Source organism: Mytilus californianus, unplaced genomic scaffold (assembly GCF_021869535.1).
Source record: "Mytilus californianus isolate M0D057914Y unplaced genomic scaffold, xbMytCali1.0.p SCAF_14, whole genome shotgun sequence".
NCBI classification, from domain to species: domain Eukaryota; kingdom Metazoa; phylum Mollusca; class Bivalvia; order Mytilida; family Mytilidae; genus Mytilus; species Mytilus californianus.
The window spans coordinates 40,112,339-40,138,674 of record NW_026262626.1 but is presented as its reverse complement, the minus strand read 5'-3'; the positions used below and the strand labels follow the sequence as shown (position 1 = coordinate 40,138,674).

The following is a 26,336-nucleotide window of genomic DNA, read 5'->3' as shown; positions in this document are numbered from 1 at the left end:
ACAGTACAATTGTTAAATACGTCGACAACAATCTTTTGTAGTGGATATTAAACCGACGAAGACCCCGATAAAAAAGTAGTTGATAGTACATACCGTATATAGTATACATTTTTTTCGGTAAAGTACAAATACAGTAAAATATAAATACAAGGATAAACAGCAATGAAGCATAACACACAGATGGATACAAAACATAACAATATTACATAGGACAGTCAAAAGTTTTTTAATTACGCTCTGCCTGTCTAAACGGAAAGGACAACCAGCAAACAGTTAAACAAAAATAAGAAAGTAGTGATTGTCCATTTGTAACTCAACGTCCAGTGGGTAAGAAGAATTGTGTAAATGGTCAAATTTATATGCATCAACTAAACAATATTCGGAAAGTAAAACGAACATCTTTATGTCATCCTATCATAATAAAACACTAGCGGATATGATGTGAACAAGTTTTGACGACTTCACATATAAGATTATAATTATTAAATGTAAAATATCTCATTAATTTCGGAAGTAAAATGTTAAAGGTCAACATTCAAAATATGTTACAATAGCCTTTGTTCTAAAAATAATACAAATGTATTAACCTCGACAGGATGTTTTGTCTCCCTCACAGTACTAGTTCTGCTGTACTTGCATAAAAAAAAACTTGATAGATGTTTTATTGCTTTAAGAAATTGAGTTTTTATTTTATCTGAATGTTAAATATTTTTTTTCAGGCATTAAAGAAAGAATTCCAAAAATTGAAAGGTAATACTTGACATAAGAGTAGCGAAACATATTACAACTACAAGGAGTATTGGAAGATATTATTTTTCTACTCAATATAGATAGTTTTTGAGTGATTTCTGGTATAGTTAAAAAAAAAAAAAATAACAAAAGTACCGAACTCCAAGAGAAATTCCAAACGGAAAGTCCTTTATAACCTGGAAAAATCAAAAGCTCAAACACATCAAACGAATGTTCAAGCCATACCTGTCTATCATTATAAGTTGTTTTGTATTCAAATTCTCGTTAGTTTTTATTACTTTTTGTACAACCAGATGGATTGTTATTCAGACAATAGGATGAATTTAAGAGATAATATAGTAAATTATTGTTTGTATTGTTAAAACATGCCCATATTTCTTTTTATGAATAGGATTAATGCAATGATCTATTTGTTTTATTAGAAATCACGAACCGCCATTAATGTTGATACAAAATAATGCAATGTTATATGCAATTAGTTATTTCAAATACCTTTGAACAAGTAACTTTTTATAAGATTTGAATAAAAGAAGGATAAAGATACTTAAACTGTTGTTTTTGTTGAATAGAAAAGAAATTATTTCTTTATTTTTTTGGAAATCATGAACAGCTTTTGAATGTTTTCTACCTTATGTTCTTGTTGAATACGAATGCAACTATTTCTTTATTTTAATTGAAATCGTGAACCGCTGTTGGATGTTATTTTTTTTTTTGTACATAATGATACGTTTTTTCTCATAAAACACAACAGACAAAACATTATCGTGTGTATAAAGCCTCTACGGTTGACCGTATTTGTCCTATTAGATTCGAAATAGTCCATGACAGCCGTATATAAAATAATCGAATATACATGCCCAACCAATGGTTAAATGAAAACAAATCTTCAGCTGCTATGAATTATTTTTTGATTCTTATTTGTAATACACTTATACTTTATTATATTGGATTTAATACAAAAGAACATCAAACAAAGTTTTACCAGTATGGATAGTCGTTTCACTTATACACCTCGTTTGTTCATTGACAACACGTGTCGTACAAACAAAACATGGATCAAGCTTCAAAATTATGTATATAAAAGTGCGTTTAAAAGGTATTGCTTCGGAAATGCATTGTACCAAACGACTGTAGCAATAATAGAAAATAAGCAGTCATTACTGATATCATTCAAAAGAACCTATAAAATATAAACAAATGATTAAAAGCCGATACTTAGAGAAACCAGTTTAAGCTATAAATCTTACCATGATATTATAAGCTTGTGGAGTTTCATGGATAACAAGATGTTCATGATATAGGAAGAACGACGAATTAGATAGAAGTTTTGAAAACATAGTAAAAAGTACATAATTATGTGCGAGTTAAAATAAAGTTACCAAAGAGGGACGAAAGATACCAGAGGGACAGTCAAACTCATAGATCGAAAACAAACTGACAACGTCATGGCCAAAAATGAAAAGACAAACAGACAAATAATAGTACAGATGACACAACATAGAAAACTAAAGACTAAGCAACACGAACCCCACCAAAAACTGGGGGTGATCTCAGGTGCTCCGGAAGGGTAAGCAGATCCTGCTCCACATGTGGCACCCGTCGTGTTGCTTATGTTATTACAAATCCGGTAAATAGTCTTATTCGGTAAGTCACATTCGTGAAAAGGGAAGGGTATTGTAGTTACGACATAAGGAAAATATCCGATATCATCTGTGAAACGGTTATTCCATAACGGTCAACCAACTCGTGATGGCGTCCGTAAAATTTACGAAGGGATGACTTCAACTTCACCATTTGGAACTCTTGGTTTAATAGCTTCCTTGTGAGCAGCAATCCTCTATCAAGGAAATCATGATAGGAAACACAAGCCCGGGAATATCGTATCAATTGGGAGATATATACTCCGTATGCAGGCGCTGCTGGAATGTTGCTACATAGAAATGGAAAGTTCACAATTGGGAAGCTGAAATCATCTCTTTTGTCGTAAAGTTTTGTTTTCAACCGACCCTCATTGTCAATTTCTAGATGTAAGTCAAGATATGAGGCAGACTTAACTGTATCTGTAGTATCCTTTATCTCTAGTTCGATGGGATAGATTCGTTCAACATAGTCACCAAATTTTGTATTATTTAGTGAGAGAACATCATCTATATAGCGGAACGTAGAGTTAAAGGATATTGCTAACTTCTTATCTCTCTTCCTAGGAAGCTCCTGTATGAAGTCAGCCTCAAAATAATAAAGAAACAAGTCGGCAAGAAGAGGGGCACAATTGGTTCCCATTGGAATTCCGACAGTCTGTTGAAAAACACTTCCTTCAAACGTAACAAATATGTTGTCAATCAAGAAATCAAGCATCTTGATAATGTCAGTTTCAGAGAATTTTTTGTTTGAATCAGAGTGATTCTTTACAAAGAAGAATTTATCCCTCCCCAAGACAAGATACTTGTATCTACGTTCGCCATTCTTTTTAATGAAACAAAGTAATACCAACTCTTTCAATTTGTCTTTTAGTTTGGAATGGGGAATACTTGTGTAAAGTGTAGAAAAGTCAAATGTTTTAATACTATTGCAAGATGAGAGAGTCTTAGATTGTATGTACTCTAAAAGATCTTTGGCATTTTTTAATATCCACATCTGATTCACGCCACCTCTAGAAAAGGCAGTTTCACAATAACTTTGGAGCCCGGCTTTGATTGCTGATAAAATAGATGTTAATAATTTAGAAAGAGGTTTCGTGGAGCACTTGGAAGACCCAGCAATATACCGTTGTTTGTAAGGACACTTATGTAGTTTAGGTATCCAATTCAGTGATGGAAGATCCAGTTCTTCGTCTTTGGTTGAAATTCCAAAGGAACATAGAACAGACCTATGATTATCTAGGATTTCCTCTTTGGTAAGTGTCGTGTGGGTATATGTTGAGTTTCCAAGTGAATTGTCAATACCTAATTCATTTATCAAGCAGTTTATGTGATGATATTTACACACAAAAACGATGTTGTTTACCAAGCGTGATCATGATCATATTAATTTAAAAACTGTTTTTTCATATTTAATTTCAGATAAAATAAAACAAAATGAAGATCATGGCAAAAGGCGTAAAAAGGTATATTTTTCATTCTACAAAAACACTGTTTTAAAAGAACTATAATCAACTACATAACACTTTTCCTTCTTTTATTATTTGTACTAAGCATTCCTCTTTGTTGTATCAATTTTAGATCATACCCCAAATAGGACTGTCATTCCATATATCTAGTGAAAATATCGTGAAAGACTACGAACCGGTGTTCAAGTATTGCGGTCGGATCGTGAATGCAATTAATAACAACTCAAATTCTGTCATAACTACGTTGTATTGTCAAAAGGCCGAAAAAAATCAATACAACGAATATGCGTGTCATAAATATTAGCATTCGTCAATAAAGTTTGTACTAAGGTAATTTAACAGAAAAGAACTCAGTGTGTCAGACAGTACATTAAGATGTATTAGATATAGGAAGATGTGGTATGAGTGCCAATGAGACAACTCTCCATCCAAGTAACAATTTATAAAAGTAAACCTTTATAGGTCAAGGTACGGCCTTCAACACGGAGCATTGGCTTTCACCGAACAGCAAGCTATAAAGGGCCCAAAAATTACTAGTGTAAAACCATTCAAACGAGAAGACCAACGGTCTAATCTATATAAAAACGAGAAACGAGAAACACGTATGAACTACATAAAAAGACGACAACTACTGTGCATCAGATTATTTGTTTTCGATGAAAATTTCAGTTTAAAAAAGAAAAGGAATTTTTCTGAACTGTATTGAGTTCACCGCGGTAGATAAGTATGAAAATTGGCTGTAAGACTAAACATTAAAGAAATTATTTTGTTCAGACCTTTTACATAGTGTTAAAACAAATTACTGTTTAAGACTGAAGTTCATTTACTAATGGACAGAAGAACAGACTAACAGACAAACAGTGATGACTATATAGTACCATCGACTAGTCAGCATGGCTTTCATAAAGAAACAGATCAAATGGTATTGACACCATAGCCTTATTCATATTTAAAAGTGAAACTGAATAAGTAATGCAGTCTATTGCTACTCCAATTACCATATAATTACCGCAATGATTTGAACGTTCAGCTTCCAAAAAAATGAAAAAGCGACAAATGATATTTTACGATCCTGTTCACGATCGTCAAAAAGCGGTACTCGATCTTTTCATGATAAAAAATAAATATTCCAATGTTTGCATACAATATGAATAAGTTACAACATTACAATCTGAATAGCCATTTGAAACAGTAAAAGAGAAGCCAAATATTCCAAAAGGGACTCATAAGTCGAAAATAAACTGACAACGCCATGGCTAAAAAAGAAAAAAAGACCAACAGACAAACAACAGTACGTGACATATAAACCCTCATTGTTTTCGTCATTAATATTATGGTAATAATTGTTTAAATCATTGGAATGAACAATCTATTTTTTGTTTGTTTGGTAATTACTGTGAAACTTTGAACGTTTCTATTTCTCAAATACTGTGTATAACGTTGAACTATTTGACGGACATATTTCTTTTTTTTCTGCTTCTTTCCACCTCTTAATGATACAACGTTTATTTTTCTCTCGCATATATTACAGTTTAATTGTATCTAATGGTATTCACGATCCTCTACTAGATCTTACACGATTCCATCACAATACTTGATCACCGTTTCTTATTCTTTCACGATAATTTTCCTAGATTAACCGTATGACAGTCGTGCCACAAAGAACATTTACTCATCGTAGAAATATTCAACTATTGGATTTTCTTATCCCAGAAATAGATTAGCTTAGCCGTATTTGGCACAACTTTTTGGAATTTTGGGTCCTCAATGCTCTTCAACTTTATACTTGTTTGGCTTTATAGCTATTTTGATCTGAGCGTCACTGATGAGTCACGTATGTAGACGAAACGCGCGTCTGGCGTATTAAATTATAATCCTGGTACCTTTGATAACTATTTACACCACTGGGTCAATGCCACTGCTGGTGGACGTTTCGTCCCCGAGGGTATCACCAGCCCAGTAGTCAGCACTTCGGTGTTGACATGGATATCAATTATATGGTCATTTTTATAAATTTCCTTGTACACAACTTTGAATTTTTCGAAAAACTAAGGATTGTCTTATCCCCGGAATAGATTCTCTTAGCCGTATTTGGCACAACTTTTTTGAATTTTGGGTCCTCAATGCTCTTCAACTTTGTACTTGTTTGGCTTTATAACTATTTTGATCTGAGCGTCACTGATGAGTCTGATGTCGACGAAACGCTCGTCTGGCGTATTAAATTATACTAGAACACACCCGCGAAATCACGGTCATTTAGAGCGTGGTTGAAAGTATGGAAACTGTTGTAGGATATGTTTTTGTAAAAGATTTTATGACTGGAGAATTTCAGGGAAAGGTATCAAAAGGCATAGGTACTTAGGGACAGGACAATTCTTTTTAGCCCTCCCCATTTTTTTGTTTTCTTTTAATTTCAATTATTTTCACGTTTTTCTGTATACTATGAACATACGTATACTATGATCTCTATATAATATATGACCGCCGTTGAAAGTAAACTTGGCATTGATAGTAAATAGCAAATACACTTTATTTATTGTATATGTATGTTCATAGTATACAGAAAAGGCGATAATAATTGTTCTGTCCCCAAGTACCTATGAAAATAATGTGTAATTTTAAACAGTTCTAAACGGAAGTCTTGTCTATGACTTTAAAGTCCGTCCGATGATGGAAACAATATCCGGACGCCTTTATTTTCATTTTCCTCCTAAATAACCCAAAGGGAATAATCATAAGCAGGGATGACAAATGCGACTCTGCATGGTAACTATAGGACACAATGGCATGACGATTAATTTATTGTGAAAGGAAGAGAAAAAACACACAAAATTAGGTCTTCTCATTTAATAGTATAGAATCCTGGTACCTTTGATAACTATTGTTGCCGAATCTTTCGTTTTGTAGAGAGCTTTGTCTGTATTGTCTTTTTATATAAAAATAAGGAGATGTGGTATGATTGCCAATGAGACAACTATATACCAGAAAAAAAAATGACGTGATTGTAAACAACAATTTCTTTTCTTTTGGCAATGGTCCCGATTTCGATTGTCATATCTTAAAATCTTCTCAAGTGTCACAGAAAGATAATAAGAGAGGTAAGATACCAACTATGACTACACCGAAAAACATAAATGGAAAGTTCAGAAAGAAAATGTCGAAATCCTGCTTTAAAGTTTTATATTTACCCGAACATCACAGTGTCAGTCTCAGAAAAAGATCACAATTCGTTCCACGTCATACATGTCAAGCAGTAAATAATCGTTTGTTTTGTTTCCCACCTTGCCAGACAAACCTTTCGTTTTGGTTGTATTGAATAGACCCATTACGTTTCAAAAACACCTGACGAATGCTATTTCAGAAAATTTTACGAAGAAATCAATATATCATGTTTTCTTTTTGCAGTCTCTGTGTTTTTATTAAACTGAATCATAGTAACAGCTTAAAACTTGTTTTTCAAGTATTTGTTGAGGGAAAAATACAATTAATTTTTATGACAGATGTTTAGAAGGCATAGTTAGTTACACAAGTTAGTGAAAAGGATACACATGCTGTTAAAATCCACAAAGTCTTATATAATTTACTTGAGTCATTTTATTTCATTATATTGTTGTAAACACTGTCTGTTTTAGCACCTAACACATAAAAAAAAGAGTGATCCTTTAGCAGATATCGACTCCAATAGTGAAGGTAACAAAAAATTAAATAAATGATAAATTACGGTAATAAAGCTGTTAAAAAAATGTAGTTAACATCGTGCTATTTCTAAATGTATGATAAGATGTATATACGATCTTATTTGTTTTCCTGATGTGCTGTACAGATTATACAACGTAAACAATTAGGAAGAAAACAAAATGCTAGATTGTGAAGTACAATATGAAAGTTCGTCCTTGGCAGAAGCCTGTGGTTGTTAATTGTTGCTGTATATTATATTTGTTCCTCGTTTTTTACTCTTTTTTTTTACATAAATCAGGCCGTAAGATTTTTCGTTTGAATAGTTTAAGATTGTTCCTGTCGTGGCCTGTTAACATTTGCATGGATTTTGTTCATTGTTTAAGTCCTATAATTGCTAACTTCTATATCCTATGGTCACTGTCAATCATACCACATCTTGTTATTTTTATCTTTATCACGGTTCGTAAAATAGACAAAAAATAAGGAATTCCAACTACAAAATATGTATTATTACTTTTTAATAGACTAAAATCTTGGTAATTTTCTCTTTCTAGGGGAGTTGATGTTTTATCTTGAAATAAACCAATATGTTTTTTTTCTGTGTTTAAATATTGCTATTAACATAAGCTTCGCCTAGTAAATAGTATTTTTTTGCTCTAAACATTGCTTCGTCCAGTTTCGATTGTTTGCTAAAGCATTACCATGCATATTGCAGAATAAATCGATCATATGCAATTATGTTTACAATTGTTAATACTAATTTTCTTGCTACTATTTTCTAAAACGAGATAAGCAAGAATTCAACCACAAATTAAAGAAATATATGGAAAACATTCTCATCGTCGAAATGTGTGGGAAAAACTAATTTTCAATTAATGTAGAATTGTATTAAATCATTGTTCTATAATACATTCTTAGATTTGCGATATAATTTATTGAATTATTGAACTGTTCATGATATATGAATGTCCTTTAAAAAACTAATATTTAGTTAACCCTCGAAACTTAGTTTTAGATAAGACAAGTAGTCTTTATAATGTCGTACTTGTGACCTTCCAAAAAATAATGAATGTCTTGTGCCTGCTTTTCATTGCCACCCTTACAAGGAATGTATGTCCCTTTAAGCCGTACTTCTACTCTTGGACAAATGAAAAGATGCAGTTTTTGAAAGTCGAATAAATATCATAGTACTGTTCAAATACAAAAACTGATTGTAATTATCAGACGGCTATGCATACAAATCCTTCCGATAGTCGGATAAACCCCACAACCACGAACAAACATTGGGTCATGATGAGCAGTTAGTTCCAAATGTCAGAATACATGATAACAAATGCGAGTAAATTGTAAACTGAATTCTATTGATTGTGAATATTTTTACAGAAACATTAATAATGAGTTTCGCAACTCAGTGTTCAAATACTTTTCCGCAACGTTTCTTTTGTTATATGTTTGTACGTTGTGATATTCTATTGTAGTAATTAAATATGTTTTGGCCACTGGCCTTCTTCAGATTCACTTTAATCTTTGTAACCTTAATGTCTAAGATACATTATTTTTTTATTACTTGTATTGGCTTTGAACTAGCTGTCAGTAACTGCAAGTACTCTCAGATCTGTACTTAGTGTCTTTTTTATTGTTGTAAGGGATGAGGAATAGACAAATATCCTGCCACATCCGGTCTATGTTTTTGTTTGGTGTTTTTCTGCTTTGTATCGATCTGATGAATAAAGCCTTTTGCAAGGGAGGCGAAATATACCAGAGGGATATTCAAACTCATAAGTCGAAAATAAACTGAAAAAGCCTGGGCTAAAAAAAAAAAGACCAACAGACAAACAATAGTACATAAAACACAACATAGCAAGCTAAAGACCGAGCAACACGAACTCCACCAAAAACTGGGGGTGATCTCAGGTGCTCCGGAAGGGTAAGCAGATCCTGCTCCACATGTGTCATGCAGGGGCTACTGGAATGTTGCTACATAGAAATGGAAAGTTCACAATTGGGAAGCTGAAATCATCTCTTTTGTCGTAAAGTTTTGTTTTCAACCGACCCTCATTGTCAATTTCTAGATGTAAGTCAAGATATGAGGCAGACTTTACTGTATCTGTTGTATCCTTTATTTCAAGTTCGATGGGATAGATGCGTTCAACATAGTCACCAAATTTTTAATTATTTATTGAGAGAACATCATCTATATAGCGGAAAGTAACGTTAATGGATACTGCTTATTTCTTTTCCTTCTTCCTTAGAAGTTCCTGTATGAATTCAACCTCATATGAATAAAGAAACAAGTCGGCAAGAAGGGTACAGTTTGTTCCCAAGAGAATGCCGATTGTTTGTTGAAAAACGCGTCCTCAAAACGTAACAAATATGTTGTCAATCAAGAAATCAAGCATCTTGATAATGTCAGTTTCAGATAATTTTTTGGTTTGAATCAGAGTGATTTTTTTACAAAGTATGATTAATCCCTCCCTTAGACAAGATACTTGTATCTACAATGACCATTCTTTTTTATGGACTAAGCAGGACAACTCTTTCAATTTTTCTCTTAGTTTGGAATGGGGAATACTTGTGTAAAGTGTAGAAAAATCAAATGTTTTAATACTATTGCAAGATGAAAGAGTCTTAGATTGAATTTACTCTTAAAGTTCTTTGGAATTTTGTGTATCCACATCTGATTCACGCCACCTCTAGAATAGGTAGTTTCACAATAACTTTGAAGCCCGGCTTTGATTGCTGATAAAATTGATGTTAATAATTTAGAAAGAGGTTTCGTCGAGCACTTGGAAGACCCAGCAATATATCGTTGATTGTAAGGACAATTATGTTGTTTAGGTATCCAATACAGTGATGGAAGATCCAGTTCTTCATCATAGAACAGACCTATGATTATAAAAGAATTCCTCTTTAGTAAGTGTCGTTGGGGTATATGTTGAGTTTCAAAGTGAATTCTCAATACCTAATTCATTATCAGGCAGTTTATGTAACGTGATTTACACACAAAAACGATGTTGTTTGGGGGTTTATCTGCGGGGACAAGAACATATTTGTCATGGAGGTAGGACAAGTGTTTTTTTCATAGTTTGTGCTTTTGTTGTGTTGTTACACCTCTGTCCCAGGTTAGGGGAGGGATGAGCTCACAAACATGTTTAACCCCGCCACATTCTTTATCCGTCGGTCCCAAGTCAGGATCCTGTAGTTTAGTGGTTGACGATGGTTCATTCTGTCATATTTGATTTTCTTAAATTGTGATGTTATAAATTAGGCCATTAGTTTCTCAATTGAATGGTTAAATATTTTTCATGTAAGGGGCTTTAATAGCCGACAATACGGTTTGGGTTTTTATCATTGTTAGCGGCCGCACGGTTGCCTGTAATTACTAACATCCACTTCATTTGAACTTTGGTGGATAGTTGTCTCATCGGCAATCATACCACGTCTCCCTTTTTTTATATGGTAGACAAATCACTTTTAAAAATGCTTTAAGCATTTAACTTATATTTATGATAATTGCAGCACCTCTAAAATGCAGAATAGGGTCGTAGGGGTCACGTTCTCTAATAAATAAATATCAATCTGAAACGGTCATGTTGATATTAACAACATCTGAAAAGTCTGAACAATAAATTATTCAGCCATGCATGTTCAGTCTTTCAATCAATTTCCAGACTTATCCATAGCTGTAAATTCAGTTCTGTTTAGACAATTCGCCTGCAATAAATTCAGAATTGTTCAGTAATTTTTTCAGACAATATGGGTGTCCCAGGCTGAAGGATCTTTGAACATTGCGCTTACAAACCTGTAAACCACACAAAACTGTGTGTGTACCTGTCCCAAACAAGAAACATACACATAATCCACTATACACTGCGACAAGTTCATGACCTTTTTCATTGATTTCATTAAATGTTCATAATTCATATCTTTCAGACGAAGATACAGAAAACTTCAATTTTGGTGCTGTTAAATTGAAAGTGAAAAAGAGTGATATAACAACATCAAGGGTATGAGATTTCTGCGTAAATCATAATAACTGTATAAAAACTCATCAAAGATACCTGGCTTATAATTCGGCACACCAGACGTGCGTTTCGTCTTTACATACTCACCAGTGGCGATCGAATCAACAGGTTAAAAGCAATTCAAATACAAAGTTGAAGAGAATCAAAAAGCGAAAATTCCGTAAAACAGTAGCAATCTACGCCTGTGGGTAGAAAAACCTAAGATTTTTCAATAATTTAACATTTTATTAACAGCAAATTAACAGAATATAAATATATCAATGATATGTTATGTCAGCACAGACGTGTTGACTATTGGGCTGCTTATTTCCTCTGAGACGAAACGCCCAATAGCATGGAATCGACTTAATGGTTGTAAAAACTCATGGAAGGTACAAGCTTGTGATTTGATATGCCAGACGCGTGTTTCGTCTGGCGCTGGAATTAACAGATTAGTATAACATATAAGAACACGTCTAAGATAAACAAAAAATAGACAAAATGGTATTGCTAGCCTTTAAAAGTTCGTTTACTTGTATTCATTCTTTTATTGAGGAACTGAATAACTATTTTCTTACCTATTCCCATTTACATGAAATATTTTCAAATGGGACTCGAGTGAAACGTTACATAACCACTTAGAAGATTTTGTTGCATTTCAACTGATTGCATTTTTTTCTTTTTATTGTTTCAAACTCCAGGCTGACATTTTCGTATCTACATTCCCAATGGATATGAAGACTGAATCGAGTGTTATTTTCAAATCATTAGTGGATGTTGGCGGTCGGAAAATATTAACCGATTGCACTCGAAAGAATCGAAAAATAGGCGATATATTTACAATTGATGGTGGCGAATTAAGCTGCAAATATATTTACTTTGGTGTTTTACCACATTGGAATGAGAAAGGAACATTTAAGCCTACAAAAGTATGTATTTCTATTATCAAAGTGTCATATCAAGCTTGTACATAAACCAAAATACTAAAGTGTGATCATCGCTAATAAATACGCGATGCAATGTTATGGTATTGAAGGCTTCAATCATAACAAAAAATAATACTAAACCCAATATCCGATTCAGTATTTTTTGGAATATCATGAATATAGCAGCCTAATTTCTAATTCCAAAATCGACTGACATTATCCAGAAAAAAATATGTCCGGTTAGAATAATACAATAGAAGATATAAACATCAGCAGAACAGACACGATAGCTTTAATTGTGCAGCTTATATTAAAATCAAGTAATTCTGAATATCGTTAATGTGATTCGACACATTGCACTTTGATATAGCTGACATTTTGTAATTTCAAATGGTTGGATAACTAAACTTGTTTTTACAACCATAAAAGTTTTTATGTGCATTGATAAAAATACAGATTTTAAACGAGAAGTTTTGAACAGCAATATAGTCGTCAAGAAACCCAACCGTTTGTTAAAAAATATTCTTTAATTGATTTATGTAAATTTTAATCATGGTTAGAAAAAAAATCTTTAGATGTTCATTAAATATATACATGCACACTTTTTTCAATGTTGTCTTGTTGATTATATTTATGTTGGTACCATTTATCGTTATGTGCTCCGTTTTGTGAAACACCGACCATGGTGTTATAGATTTTTAAATTGATTTATTTGCCCAAATCTGACCTACTAAAATATGTTGAGGTTTGAATGCTTTGGTAACGACTATAATATCTCAGTGATACTTCAACTTCAGTTTAAATAAAATAAAAACTGATAACGTAATTGCGAATAATGGATGAGAACGAAAAGTTAAACACCCCATCGAAAACTAAAAATTTAGCAAAACTAACCTTTTCAAAATCTGGGAGTTATCTATGATGTTTTGGAATGGTAAGTAAAGCCTAATCTATTGAGGTTTAACAGTTTGACGCCTTCATTACTACTTGTTATGTGATGATCATAGTTTAGAACATATCTGTTTTAAATGTTTTACATCAATATATGTGTCGGATTTTTGACATGTATTAGTCAATATACATTGCTACTGAAAACCAAACCTTGATATACCAGGGTTATTACAAAGTATATTGTGCTAAGTCTTTTTCCAATCAACTTTTACCCGAAAGCGAGAACGACTAAGTATGATATACTTTAGATACGTTTCTAGTGAATATTAAACAGCCCTTATCTGAATCATTACATATACAATAGTAGAACAATTTTATAAATCACTTATTAATTTACATTTGCCGTTTATTTCGATTGCAGTTGTTACAGTTTTGAATCTGATATATTTTAATTTAGGTGCTTAAAGACATAATAGGCAAATCGTTATCGAATGCACACAAACATAGATCAGGTAAAGTAGCTTTTCCAACTCTTGGAACAGGTGGATTAGGATTTCCAATGCAAGTAGTGGCAAAGACAATGATTGATTGTATCAGAAATTTTTCATCAGCACATCCGAGTACAGAGTTAAAAAGAATAGATTTTGTAGTTTATAAAAACGATAGAAATTGCGATCGAGATTTTAAGGTGAGTATATGTAGGTATAGCCCTTTAAACAGCTTATATTGCAACCGTTTGGACCTTCCGCTTTTTTTTTTAATGCTCTTCAACATCACATGTCATTCTTTTTTATTTGGGCGCCACTGATAAGACTTATTCAGACGAAAAGCGCACATGTCCTACTAAATTATAAGTCAAGTGTCATCGATTTGTTTTTACATAATTAAATATAATGCCCTGCTTTTACATAATTAAATATAATGCCCTGCTTTTACATAATTAGATATAATGCCCTGCTTTTACATAATTAGATATAATGCCCTGCTTTTACATAATTAAATATAATGCCCTGCTTTTACATACTTTTAATGCATTCCAGATAGTCCGTTATTTGTGGCGATGATTCACATCCTGATGGAATGATTATTCTTTCTTGTTTCGTCTTACAGTCTTATGTATTGTATGAAAAAGGGATTAAATAAGACCCTATCGCACTGCACATCATCACGTGATAAAATTCTATATTCCATTTGGTTCTTATAATTTTAGTCACAAACTTCTTCTTTTCAGACTGTATGTGAAGAATGCAAAAGGATTAGACGTAAGTATGAATTTTTGAAGAAACTACGTCTCATCCTTAATTTTGGTTACAGACATTTTTTCTAGTTTTCGAACTTTTTCCATCATTCTATATATCTTTTTGTATTTTGAATTAATACGACTTGACAGATGCAGGTAATTTTACGCAATCTTTGACTGATTTATTGAGGGTAACACATAGTATTTTGAATTATTTCGAATATTGATCAGGAGAAATGTACAATTATCTTAATTAGATATAAGAAGATGTGGTATGAGTGCCAATGAGACTCTCCATCCAAATCACCATTTGTAAAAAGTAAATCATTATAGTTAGTCTACATGCCGTGTCATGCCTGGCACCGTCAAAATCACTGCTGATCTTTATAAAGCCGAAACAATTTATACTATGACAAGAGTATCTCATAAAACATTAGATTTTCCAATTTGAAACAAAAAACAAAAAACATGGATATTTCGACATTAGACATCATTTGAGAGCAATCAATTGTGGAAATGCGAATCTGGTTCATCAATTTGTATACATCAAAACTATGTAAATTTGAAAATTCAATATTAGTACACACTTTGAAGAGATGATATAACCAAAATGGGTCGTGAAAAAATATTGGTAACAAAATGAAAAAAAAAACATTTTGAACTAGATGAAGATTTTAACACTTTTTTTTTCACTTTCAGTATATAAAACAGGATCATGTTTTGTTATTTATAGGTCTCTTACTTTATAGAATTTACTCAAAATTGCAAAAATTAGTAATCATGATACACACAAGCATGACCATTTACTTCTTCTAAGTAAGCATTTTATTTCAGATTCCGAAGTTTCAGTTGTTTGCATAGCCAATATTTCCCCATACGTATGAAATGAGAATGTATTTTAGATTTTTTTTATGGGATAGTGTAATAAAATTATCGACATTTTGCATCATTGCAATGTCATGAATGTGTGCTTCATAAAATTGAATATACCACTCAAAACTATCAACAGATACATTTTAAAATTTTGATATATTTTAGTTGACTCATCTCCAGGTTATACAACTCATATGCCAATAGTAAGAGTGACGACAGATGATATTCTACTACAAAAGGTATCTAATCTATTACTTAAAATGAACGCTTTATATCAATATATCAAAATGTCCTGAATATAGACCTTCATGCAATTTTGTTTGCCTTTTACTTAAAATTCAGAAATGCGCATAGGGCGGAGTACAAACTTTTTACTTTGACAAATGCCTGCCAGTTGCCTAGCTGATTTTTGTTAAGTTCAACTTGTCTGTAGTTATGAATTTTTTTCTTCTAATGTTCACAACTTGTTTTATTAGATCTATCTATAGCAAAACGAACATAGGTAGAGGGGGATCACATTTTGTCTAATACTATGCATATGTTATGACATGCAAGTGTTATTTGTATTTTTCACAGGAAAATACCAGGCAGATGAAAGGCTTAGCAATATATCAAACATGGAGTTGCAAAATGTTCACTTTATCATGTTTATGCATACAATTTAATTTACGATAGTTTCATTTATAATATAACTAATTATTTTGGCAGACGGATGTTATTGTTGTCGGTTTACCGTTGGATTCAAAATTTGAAGAAAGAAGGCTATCGAACAAACTTTTGCAAGAAACAAATGGCGAAATAGGTAGAGACTTCAAGAAGTCGTATGGGAATGGTCTTAGTCCAGGAGTTGTTGCTATTTTAAGCAGTTGTAAATTAGATTGTGAGAAGCTATTTTTTGGCTGGGTTCCAAAAGAAAATGAGGCAAATAACGGAAAAGAGGTACGTCTTTGTTAAACGCGCAGAGACTTCTGTTTTATTCAACACCTTTATCAATCTATCAGTAAAATATATAGAATTGAGAATGGAAATGGGGAATGTGTCAAAGAGACAACAACCCGACCAAAGACCAGACAACAGCCGAAGGCCACCAATGGGTCTTCAACGCAGCGAGAAAATCCCGCACCTGGAGGTGGTCCTCAGCTGGCACCTAAATAAAAGTGTGTACTAGTTCAGTGAAATTGGACGTCACACTAAACTCCAAAACATATAAATGAACTAAACTTAACAAAACCTACAAGACTAACAAAGGCCAGGACTCCTGACTTGGGACAAGCGCAAAAATGCGGCGTGGTTAAACATGTTTTGTGAGATCTCAACCTTCCCTTATACCTCTAGCCAATGTAGAATAAAGAAACACATAGCAATACCCACAGTAATAATTCAGTTTAAAAGAAGTCCGAGTCCGATGTCAGAATAGGTAACAAAAGAAACTAAGCAAAATGACAATGATACATAAATGAACAAAGGACTACTATCAGTTACTGACATGCCAGGTCCAGACCTCAATTAAACTAATTGAAAGATTATGTCTTCATCATATGAAAATCAAGTACAATCCCTCCCGTTAGGGGTTTAGTATCATACCATCATAAGATAAATGAGAAGAACATAACCCGTATCATGCCAATAACTGTGTTTATGTCCGATGCAAAGACCCTATGAGTGAATCAATATTAATACCAAAATATGCAATCCTTAATGACTTGACAATATTATCGTAACTATATCCTTTCCGAATAAGTCTGTTGAAAGGTTTGGTTAGCTTTTGAGGTGAATGCCGACATTTTTGTGTTTTGTAAAGATTATTACCATAAAATATTTGATGTGAAATACCCGAACGTATAAGATGTCTGCATGTTGATTTATATTTACGAATGATGTCCTTGTACCGATGATAAAATTTAGTAAATGTTTTGACTAGTTTGTGATATCGAAAACCCTGGTGTAATATTAGTTTCTTTCGCTGAAATCAAATACGTTGTTACATACACGAGCGAATCGAACAAGTTGAGATATATAAACACCATAAGGTGGCAATAAGGGAACGTCACCATTTAAAAATGGATAATTAACAATAGGAAATGAAAAATCATCTCTTTTATCCTAAATTTTGGTTTTAAGCTTCCCGTTAAAGATAAAGATATCAAGATCCAGGAAAGGGCAGTGTTCATTGTTAGTATTAGCTACATTTAAAGTCAGTTCGGCAGGATAAATCTCTTCAGTGTTCATACTAAAATAATGTTTGTATAACAAATACCAGTTGTTTTTGTGTCGTCGGGTTGCTATCTCATGGACGTATATATGTCATTTTATGGTAAACATTTAAAAAAAAACATCTGTGTTTGATGTGAAGTATTTTATAAAAAAAATGTGCATCATTATTCCATGAACCATTGTAAAAAAAAAAGGCAAAAAGGTTAAGTTCCACAGCAACATGAGCAACTGATCATCTAGGTAAGCAGCTATGAGCAACGTTATTATCTTTTAACATTATAGTAATTGTTTTTTTTTTTTTCTGTTTGATATGCATTTTTTGAATAATGCCTAAAATATGTGATTAATTAGTTTCCTATCTTAATCTTAGATTCCTGTTAGATCTATCGATTTATTAAAATTAAATAATAATAATTTGGTCCGATGAAAGAATAAAGCAAGATGAATGAACAATAAAGTAAATCATAGAAAAGTACATAAACAAGTAAATATTTAGACGCGGATGCTCCAAAACATTAAGGAGTTCAAACCAAGGTTATCGGGTTTACTGTTTGTCGTATTTGTTTTTCATTTTGTTTAAGCTTTGAACAGGTAGTTGATCACATTTAGTCATATCGATTGATTGTATCGCTTACTATACAATTTCGTTTAGCCAATATATGTGGCTATATCAAGGGTATGATTTCATGAGTGACGAGGTCGATATACAATAAAACCTGCCTCTTACGGTTGCTTTCACAGACTTCCGAGCATTCTCTCTATTTAATTTAACTCGTTTCAGCGGTCACCTGTCTAACGCGGTCAGTGGTCGTATGATTTCCGCACGAAATCGTCATTTCAATTTTTAATAACGGTCATTTTAATGTTTTAACGGAAAAAAATTATGACGTTATCAAAATCGAAGTCAAAATGAAATTCGAAACCCACTTGCAAACGAGATTGCACAAAAGAAGGTGAATTCGTGAATTCCCCGTGTTCCACTCCTTACATTTTCTATTCAAAACCGTATCAACGACTTATTTTTCCACGAATAAAAACATATTTCAAATTGCTCTTCAAATCAAATCACCGAAATCAGCCCTTTATTTTATTTTATAACTTTACTGACTGAAAACCCTTAAACAATTTGCCCTGAACCCTTGTACGGGTCATGTCGAAATTGGAATTTTTGGAACCTTGTTAAAAGGTTACAAGGTTACTTTTCTTGAGCGGTAAATGTTTATCCTAAGAGTAACTGCGTAATACAGGTTTGACTGTTCCGTTTTTTATTCATAAGACCGTACTGGTTACCGGGGCTTTGAATATACCGGATCAATAACTTTATATCTGAAAAACAGTCAATATATACTCTCTTTTCTTAGATTTATTAGGGCCCCGCCGAATGGCGGACGCCTTATAGTGATCAGTCTGTCCGTCGGTCTGTCTGTCCGTCGGTCTGTCTGTCCGTCGGTCTGTCCGTCCGTCTGTCCGTCCGTACGTCCGTCCGTACGTACGTCCGTCCGTAACAAATTGTGTCCGCTCTATATCTAGATAACCGTTATGATTTCAAAGTTCATACTTGACATGCATATTAACCAACACCAGAGGGTGTGTCATAATGTATGTACAACTTCCTAGGTCAAAGGGTAAGGTCACAAACTTTGGTTTTAGTTGAAAACCCCATGTCCTATGGTAAAGATCGTGTCCGCTCTATATCTTGAGAACCGTTATGATTTCAATGTTTTTACTTGACATGTATATAAACCAACACCAGAGGGTGTGTCATAATTTATGTACAACTTTCTAGGTCAAAGACCAAAGTCAAAAACTTTGGTTTTAGTTGACAACCCCATGTCCTATGGTAAGGATCGTGTCCGCTCTATATCTTGAGAACCGTTATGATTTCAAAGTTTATACTTGACATGTATATAAACCAACACCACAGGGTGTGTCATAATTTATGTACAACTTCCTAGGTCAAAGGTCAAGGTCAAAAACTTTGGTTTCAGTTGACAACCCCACTTCCAATGATAAAGATACAAATTATTTACCACACAATATTCACAGCGGGGCCCACAGAGATGGCTCCCATCTCAATGATATCTAGTTCATACAATTTTGTATTATTCAAAATTATCAGTAAAAAGATGTTCTACAAATATCACCAGTTCTTCCCCTTTTATTTGAATCCTTAGTTACCAAAATATATTCTTAATAGATTGATATTACACCTATCCGTAAAAACTATTTTGTGATAAATATGTACTTCTTTCAGATATGTTCTTTTTGACCGGTCCCGATTAGGCAGTAATACATCTTACAAAGTCTACCCGAATTATTTTGCAAAGAATTTAACCGGTCCTAGAACCCGTCTTAAACTTGCAATAATATGAGGTATTTTGCTCAGTGTTGAAGACCTTACAGTGACTCATCAGTAAAATACGGAATTAAAAAAAATCAAATTTTTTCTTCAGATGCTACATGTATATCATGGTCTTAAAGATTAGCTTCTGACCAAGTTTCATAACAATCTATATAGTTTTACAAATTTATCATGTCAAAGACATAATGTATTATTTGAATCAGAAGATCTCAAAGAATTTCCTACTGGGTTAATGATATTTGCAAGAAACTGGTAGTGCACTGTTGGTATAGTATTTACTAGAGTAAATAAAATGGCTAATAGCAAAAATAAAAATGTAACCAAACAATAGAGAAAAAAATTAAAAAATTAAATTAAAAAAAAACGGCAGAGAACACGAACAACAAAGAGTTTCTAAACAAAGCAGTTCACTTTGCCTGAGGTAGTTACAACCCCAGGTTTAGTGCTATTTTTATATCTTCATGAACAGAACATTATAGAGAAAATGTATGATTTATATTCTCCCCATACCATAGCACTAGCTACTGATACCATTAAATAACTACTTAAAAGCTTTATATTTTAGACGGTTGAAGACCTGGATGCTTCATACTTTGTATATAGATGCCTTATATTATGAAGTTTCCGTTAGTCATATATCCATTGTCCTTGGCCTAATTTTCATGGTTTAGTGACTACTTGATAAAAAATGAGATTTTTTGTAATGTTAATTTTTCTCTTATTATGAGTAATACGATAACTATTTTTAGTATTGCGTACCTTGGATAGTCCACGTACCTGTCAGACAGTTTTTATCTGACCTCGACCTCATTTCATGGATCAGTGAATAAGGTTAAGTTTTCGTGGTCAAGTCCATATCTCAGATACTGAACGAAATAGGTCAACTATATTTAATGCATAGATTGGTTGTAAGGTGAACATGTCTGTCTGGCATGGTTTATCTGACCTTGACATCATATTCATTGTTCATTGGTCAATGTTAAGTTTTCATGGTTAAGTTTGTTTCATAGATACTATAAACAATATGTCAACTATATTTAATGCATAGATTGGTTGTAAAGTGTACATGTCTGTCTGGCATAGTTCATCTGACCTTGACCTCTTTTTATGATTCATTGTTCAATGTTAAGTTTTCCTGGTTAAGTTTGTTTCTAAGAAACTGTAAGCAGGTTGTCAACTATATTTGGTGTATGGAATGATTGTAAGGTGTACATGTATTTCAGGTTTGGTTTATCTGACCTTGACCTCATTTTCTTAGATCATGTTAAGTTTATGTGATACTTATAGTAAAGTACTGTCAACATAAAATCAATGGTCAGTAAAGCAGACGAGACATTTCAGCGTGTGCACTCTTGTATTTAGCTAGGCACGTGAAAGGACACACAAGACAGCAAACTGATTGTTTTAAAATGAGCTAAAACAAAACAAAATCTATATTTCATATGACCACATAAATGCGTAGGAAAGTGAATTGTTTATGTACAAATGATCTAATTAGCCAAATTTTAATATAAATGTAGGTTCTGGAAAAGTTTGTTATGAAATGCATTAGCAGTGCTCATGAAGATTACGACAGCATAGCGTTCCCTAGCTTTGTCGAGGAATGTAATTATCAAGTTGAAACTGTTGCAAAGATTTTCAATCAAAAGATAACAGAATTTTCAGATGAAAGGAAAACGAAAAATCTTCAAGACTTCCAAATCACGATTATAGCATCTGATAGGAAAGAGAAAACGGTAACTCTGTTATGTTTACACTTCTGCACCATATCTTCCTTTCCTTTTTTAATTAGTCAACAAGGGGAAGGGACAATATGACCTTGATTTGGCCAAAATTAAAGTACAAATTCAAGAGTACCTTCCATGATCTTAAAATTTTCGTAGACTACTTAGGCAAAGGGTGTCTAGAAAAAAAAACAATATAACTAAAATACCAAACTCTAAAGAAAACTCAAAACACAACATAGAGTCCAATATCAAATGGCAAAATAAAAAGTTCAAACACATCAAACGAATGGAAAACGACTGTCATATTCATGAATTAAGCTTGGTATAGACATTTCAGTATGAAGAAAATGGTGGATGAAACATGGTTTCACTGCTAGCTTAACTTCTCACTTGTATGACATTCGCATAGAATTCCATTATATTGACATTTTTTGAGGAAAACAAACAGACATATAAGTCACTATAAAACAAACTAAGTCAACAAAGAAAAAAATGTCATATAGACCCTCTATAGACAAAGCACATAAGCAAAAACGAAAGACAAGAATATAAAAAAATGACCGTTGTACAATAACACAATGGCGGGACAAATGACTTTGACGAGTTACAATTGCAACAACCACTACGAAATGTTTATTCTATTAACTGTTCAGATTTCTTTTATTATATATACTTTAAAATATATTTTGGATTAGAAAAGCACGTGCAAGAGGGCATGTTTAAAATGTTTTTCAAGAAATATGTTTTAAAAAAAAGTGATATTAATCACAACATAGAAAATAACTCACGTTAGTCCCAGACAATAACTGCATTGTGATTTAATATGTATTTGCTCAGACAGATGATTGTTTATAGCACTCCTTGTCTGGTGGAGTAAGGAGGCAAATGAAATCATCACCGACATCATGCTTAAAATTTACAAACGACACGTCGGAGACGCGCAAATAATAAAAGTTAAAAAGGCCAAAAGAAGTTCAAAGTTAAAGAGCATTTAAGACAACAATTTCCAAATGGTTTTGCCAAATATAGCTTTTTAAATAAATGAAATCTATTCCATTATAATTGTGAACATATAAATAATAATTCCTGTCTACACAGAATTGCTGACTACTGTGCTAATCATACCCTGCGCAGGAAACCTTCACCCGCAGTGTCATTGACTTGGTGGTTGTAAATACACAGATCATATATAACAGGCCTACAATATTGCACGCCAGAAGCCATTTGTGTAATATACGATCGATCAAATCATGAATGGCTTACCTACTGTTTATTTTAGTTACATTAGTCATACATGTATGTTTGTGTGAAAAAAAGGAAGTTGACTATATTATTTATTTCTCAACTTGGATAAATTTTATGAAACCGTGCATATGATATAAAAATAAGGAGATGTGGTATGATTGCCAATGAAAAAATATCCATCCAAGTTCAAATGAAATAGATCTTAGCAAGTATAGGCAACAGTGTTGCCTTCAACAATGAGAAAAACCAATACCATAAATCAGCTAAAAAAGGTCCCGATATGAAAAATATGAAACAATTCAATTGAGAAAACTAACGTTCTAATTCATGACAAAACAATTTACAACTGACAGACATGAACCAACGACAACAACTAGACTACAGGCTCATGACTTAGGACGAACAAAATGAGGTGGGGTTAAACATGTTTGTGGGCGCTCAGCCCTCCCCTAACCTGGCATTGGTGTTACAGCAGAACCTATGAACAAACTCTAAATATCACTTAAAAATAGCTGAACTCCTCAGATCTATACAAAGCAGAAAAACATCTAACAAAAAACACAGACCGGACGTGGGAGAGTATTTATACATCCCTATCAACAACAAAAAAAACCAAAATGTACAGATCTGAGAGTACTCGCAGTTACTGAAAGCTAGTTCAAAGCCAATAACAACTAATAAATGAAATCATGTATATAAGACTAATATATCAATCAGCACAGATCTAACATCCAATTGATTTAGTATAAAGACGTCATAAAGAGTTAAGGAAAACATGACCATGTGCAATGCCAAAATATAGGTATCGACAGATTGTAGTACCGTGATAGTGCATACATGTATGTATATAGCTATACTATTAAGTATGTTTAAAATTTACCGATAACATAATCATTACTTAAACCAAAATGTACATTATTCAAAGATCTATTTGCAGTGTTGGATTGGTAACCTTTTAGAATAAGTTTATTTAAAGGATTGATAAGTATACCCAAATCGTATATCAACAGGGCTCGATGTAGGAAATGCTTTGATAAAATCTCGTGTAAAACTGAAATGTCTTAATCTATGAAAGGACACTTATTGCTGTTAATGTTTGATTTATTTAAGTTAAGTTCCTTTGAGTAAATTTCGGCAGTATGTTTAGAATTCTTGATTATTTAGCGAAAAAATATCATGAAGATAACGGTAAATGTTTTTGAATTGATCAATTAGATGAAATTTAGACGGGTCTTTAATGAGTCCTGCTTTAAATTGTTTATCATAACAGAACAGGAACACGTTTGCTATTTAAGGGACACAATTGGTGCCCTTAGGAATACCTACAATCTGTCGATAAACTTTATTGCCGTTTCGTTATACGTGAAGAAATCTTAAATACGGGGTATAACATTTCTATTTTTAATCTGATGTTTATAGTTCCTCGGTAATAACGATACGACCTTTATTAACTTATTTAATCCATTGAATGCACTTGTTTATTAAAATTATTTATAAAACCCGGATGTATAATAAAATCTTTAAGGAAAGTCTTTATTGGAACTAAAATTGGTTCGGTTATTTGTGAAATAGAACAAATGGAATCGTCGTACATCTTGTCAATACTTGTATTTAAGCTCTGCACACGTGCATTCTTGTCGCAAACTGTTTATAACGTTCTTACTCTTAATACGTTGGTTGTAAATAATTCACAGATCATATAAAAAAAAGTTAAATAACAAAAATACTGAAATCTGAGGAAAATCCAAAACGGAATGTCCCTAATCAAATTGCAAAATCAAAAGCACAAACACATCAAACGAATGGACAACAACTGTCATATTCCTGTCTTGGTACAGGCATTTTCTTATGTAGAAAATGGAGGGTTGAACCTGGTTTTATAGCGCTAAACCTCTTACTTGTATGACAGTCGCATCAAATCATATTGAAAACGGTGCGTGAATAAAACAAACAGACATAATAGGTAAAAATGTAAAATAGAGGTTCAGCAGTCAACACCGTGTCACAATCTTAATCACAACAAAAACGAATAAATATTTAACAAAGAAGCACAAAAAAGCATATATTACATTTAACAACCTCGTTCATTGCTTACTTTTTTTTGTATTTTATTTATGTATTTCAAATCAACCCATAAAAAATCGAGGGATTTTAAACTCTGGGACCGAATCGTAATTTTAACATTAACTCTGGCGTAGAATAGCGTGTTTGACGTCAGAATGTAAACGTCACACAGGTAGAGATATATAATGTATCTATTAGTTGTTATTGGTATTTTCCTGTTTGGTATTTTATGTTTTAAGATCAAGGCCTGCAAATCATTGGTTGTCTGGTGTTCCTGTCTACCATAACTGTTTTTCGTTTATTGTTTTAGAATAGAACAAGCTGCTTGTTTTCATTTGTATCACACTTTGTCGTGCATGGGGCTGTTTATTGTCTAGTATACGGAACGGGTTTCACTCATGTTTGTAGGCCTGTCCAGTTGCCTATAACTACTTATATTTATATCCATTCGAAGCTGTCTGATACTTGTCTAATTGGCAATCATGCATACCACATCAAATCGTTGTTTAACGTGGTGGATATTTGTCTCATTGGAAATTATACCTCACCTCCTGCTTTTTTATATTAACTTAACTTTCTTATCATTTTTTGCAGGTTCTTCAGAAGTATTTTCCTCATATTGGATAATGATTGCCTCGAATTACGTTTAAAGCCAGATTCATGTTTGATATATATTCAAAGAAAAAGAACAGAATTTATATGTTTGGTCTATTGAATGGCTTTTAGTTTTTTGTACACATGTTGTTGTCAGTGTTATGGATCTTTAATGTAGATACAGTTATATAGATCTGTTTTGTTTTAAGTATACTTATTTCAAGACCTGTACTGCCAAGCCTTTACATTAAAGGGTAGGGGTTACAATTTTAACATCTGATCAATGTATATGCCAATTGCTTTATAGGCTGACATTACTGACGCTGTTAAACCCTCAGATGTTAAGTAAAAATATTATTTTGTAACTGTTATCTTCTATCAAACAACAGTAGTATTTGAAATAAAATAGATTATTTTATTATTTACATTTTGTTTTATTTTGAATTGATATATATATATATATCTATTTAAGTAAAAAGAAATGACAAATTGATTTTAGAAGAACACATTACAACAGCCAACCTACGGACCTTAGGAAAGTTGTTGCAAGGGTTCTTGGACGTGCAGACACCGTTGCAATTCCGCTTAAAACGGCAGCGGAGTTAACGTCGCTATTCCAACCGGATATGGCTGCGTAATGTATACAGTTATCTAAGAAAAAC

General features: G+C 32.8%; 1 protein-coding gene across 1 annotated transcript in view; it reads left to right on the top strand.

The window, feature by feature from the left end:
* The window catches only part of LOC127724531 (uncharacterized), a 43,172-nt gene extending 17,073 nt beyond the window's left edge, over positions 1-26,099 (top strand). The window contains exons 6-16 of the mRNA XM_052231509.1: positions 720-750; positions 3,810-3,853; positions 7,489-7,546; positions 11,468-11,541; positions 12,240-12,467; positions 13,813-14,043; positions 14,587-14,617; positions 15,634-15,707; positions 16,177-16,407; positions 21,565-21,780; positions 25,675-26,099. Of these exons, the coding sequence (XP_052087469.1) occupies positions 720-750; positions 3,810-3,853; positions 7,489-7,546; positions 11,468-11,541; positions 12,240-12,467; positions 13,813-14,043; positions 14,587-14,617; positions 15,634-15,707; positions 16,177-16,407; positions 21,565-21,780; positions 25,675-25,707 (1,251 nt within the window). The 3' untranslated portion in view covers positions 25,708-26,099. The remainder of the gene's footprint in view (positions 1-719; positions 751-3,809; positions 3,854-7,488; positions 7,547-11,467; positions 11,542-12,239; positions 12,468-13,812; positions 14,044-14,586; positions 14,618-15,633; positions 15,708-16,176; positions 16,408-21,564; positions 21,781-25,674) is intronic.
* The last annotated feature ends 237 nt before the right edge of the window (positions 26,100-26,336 follow it).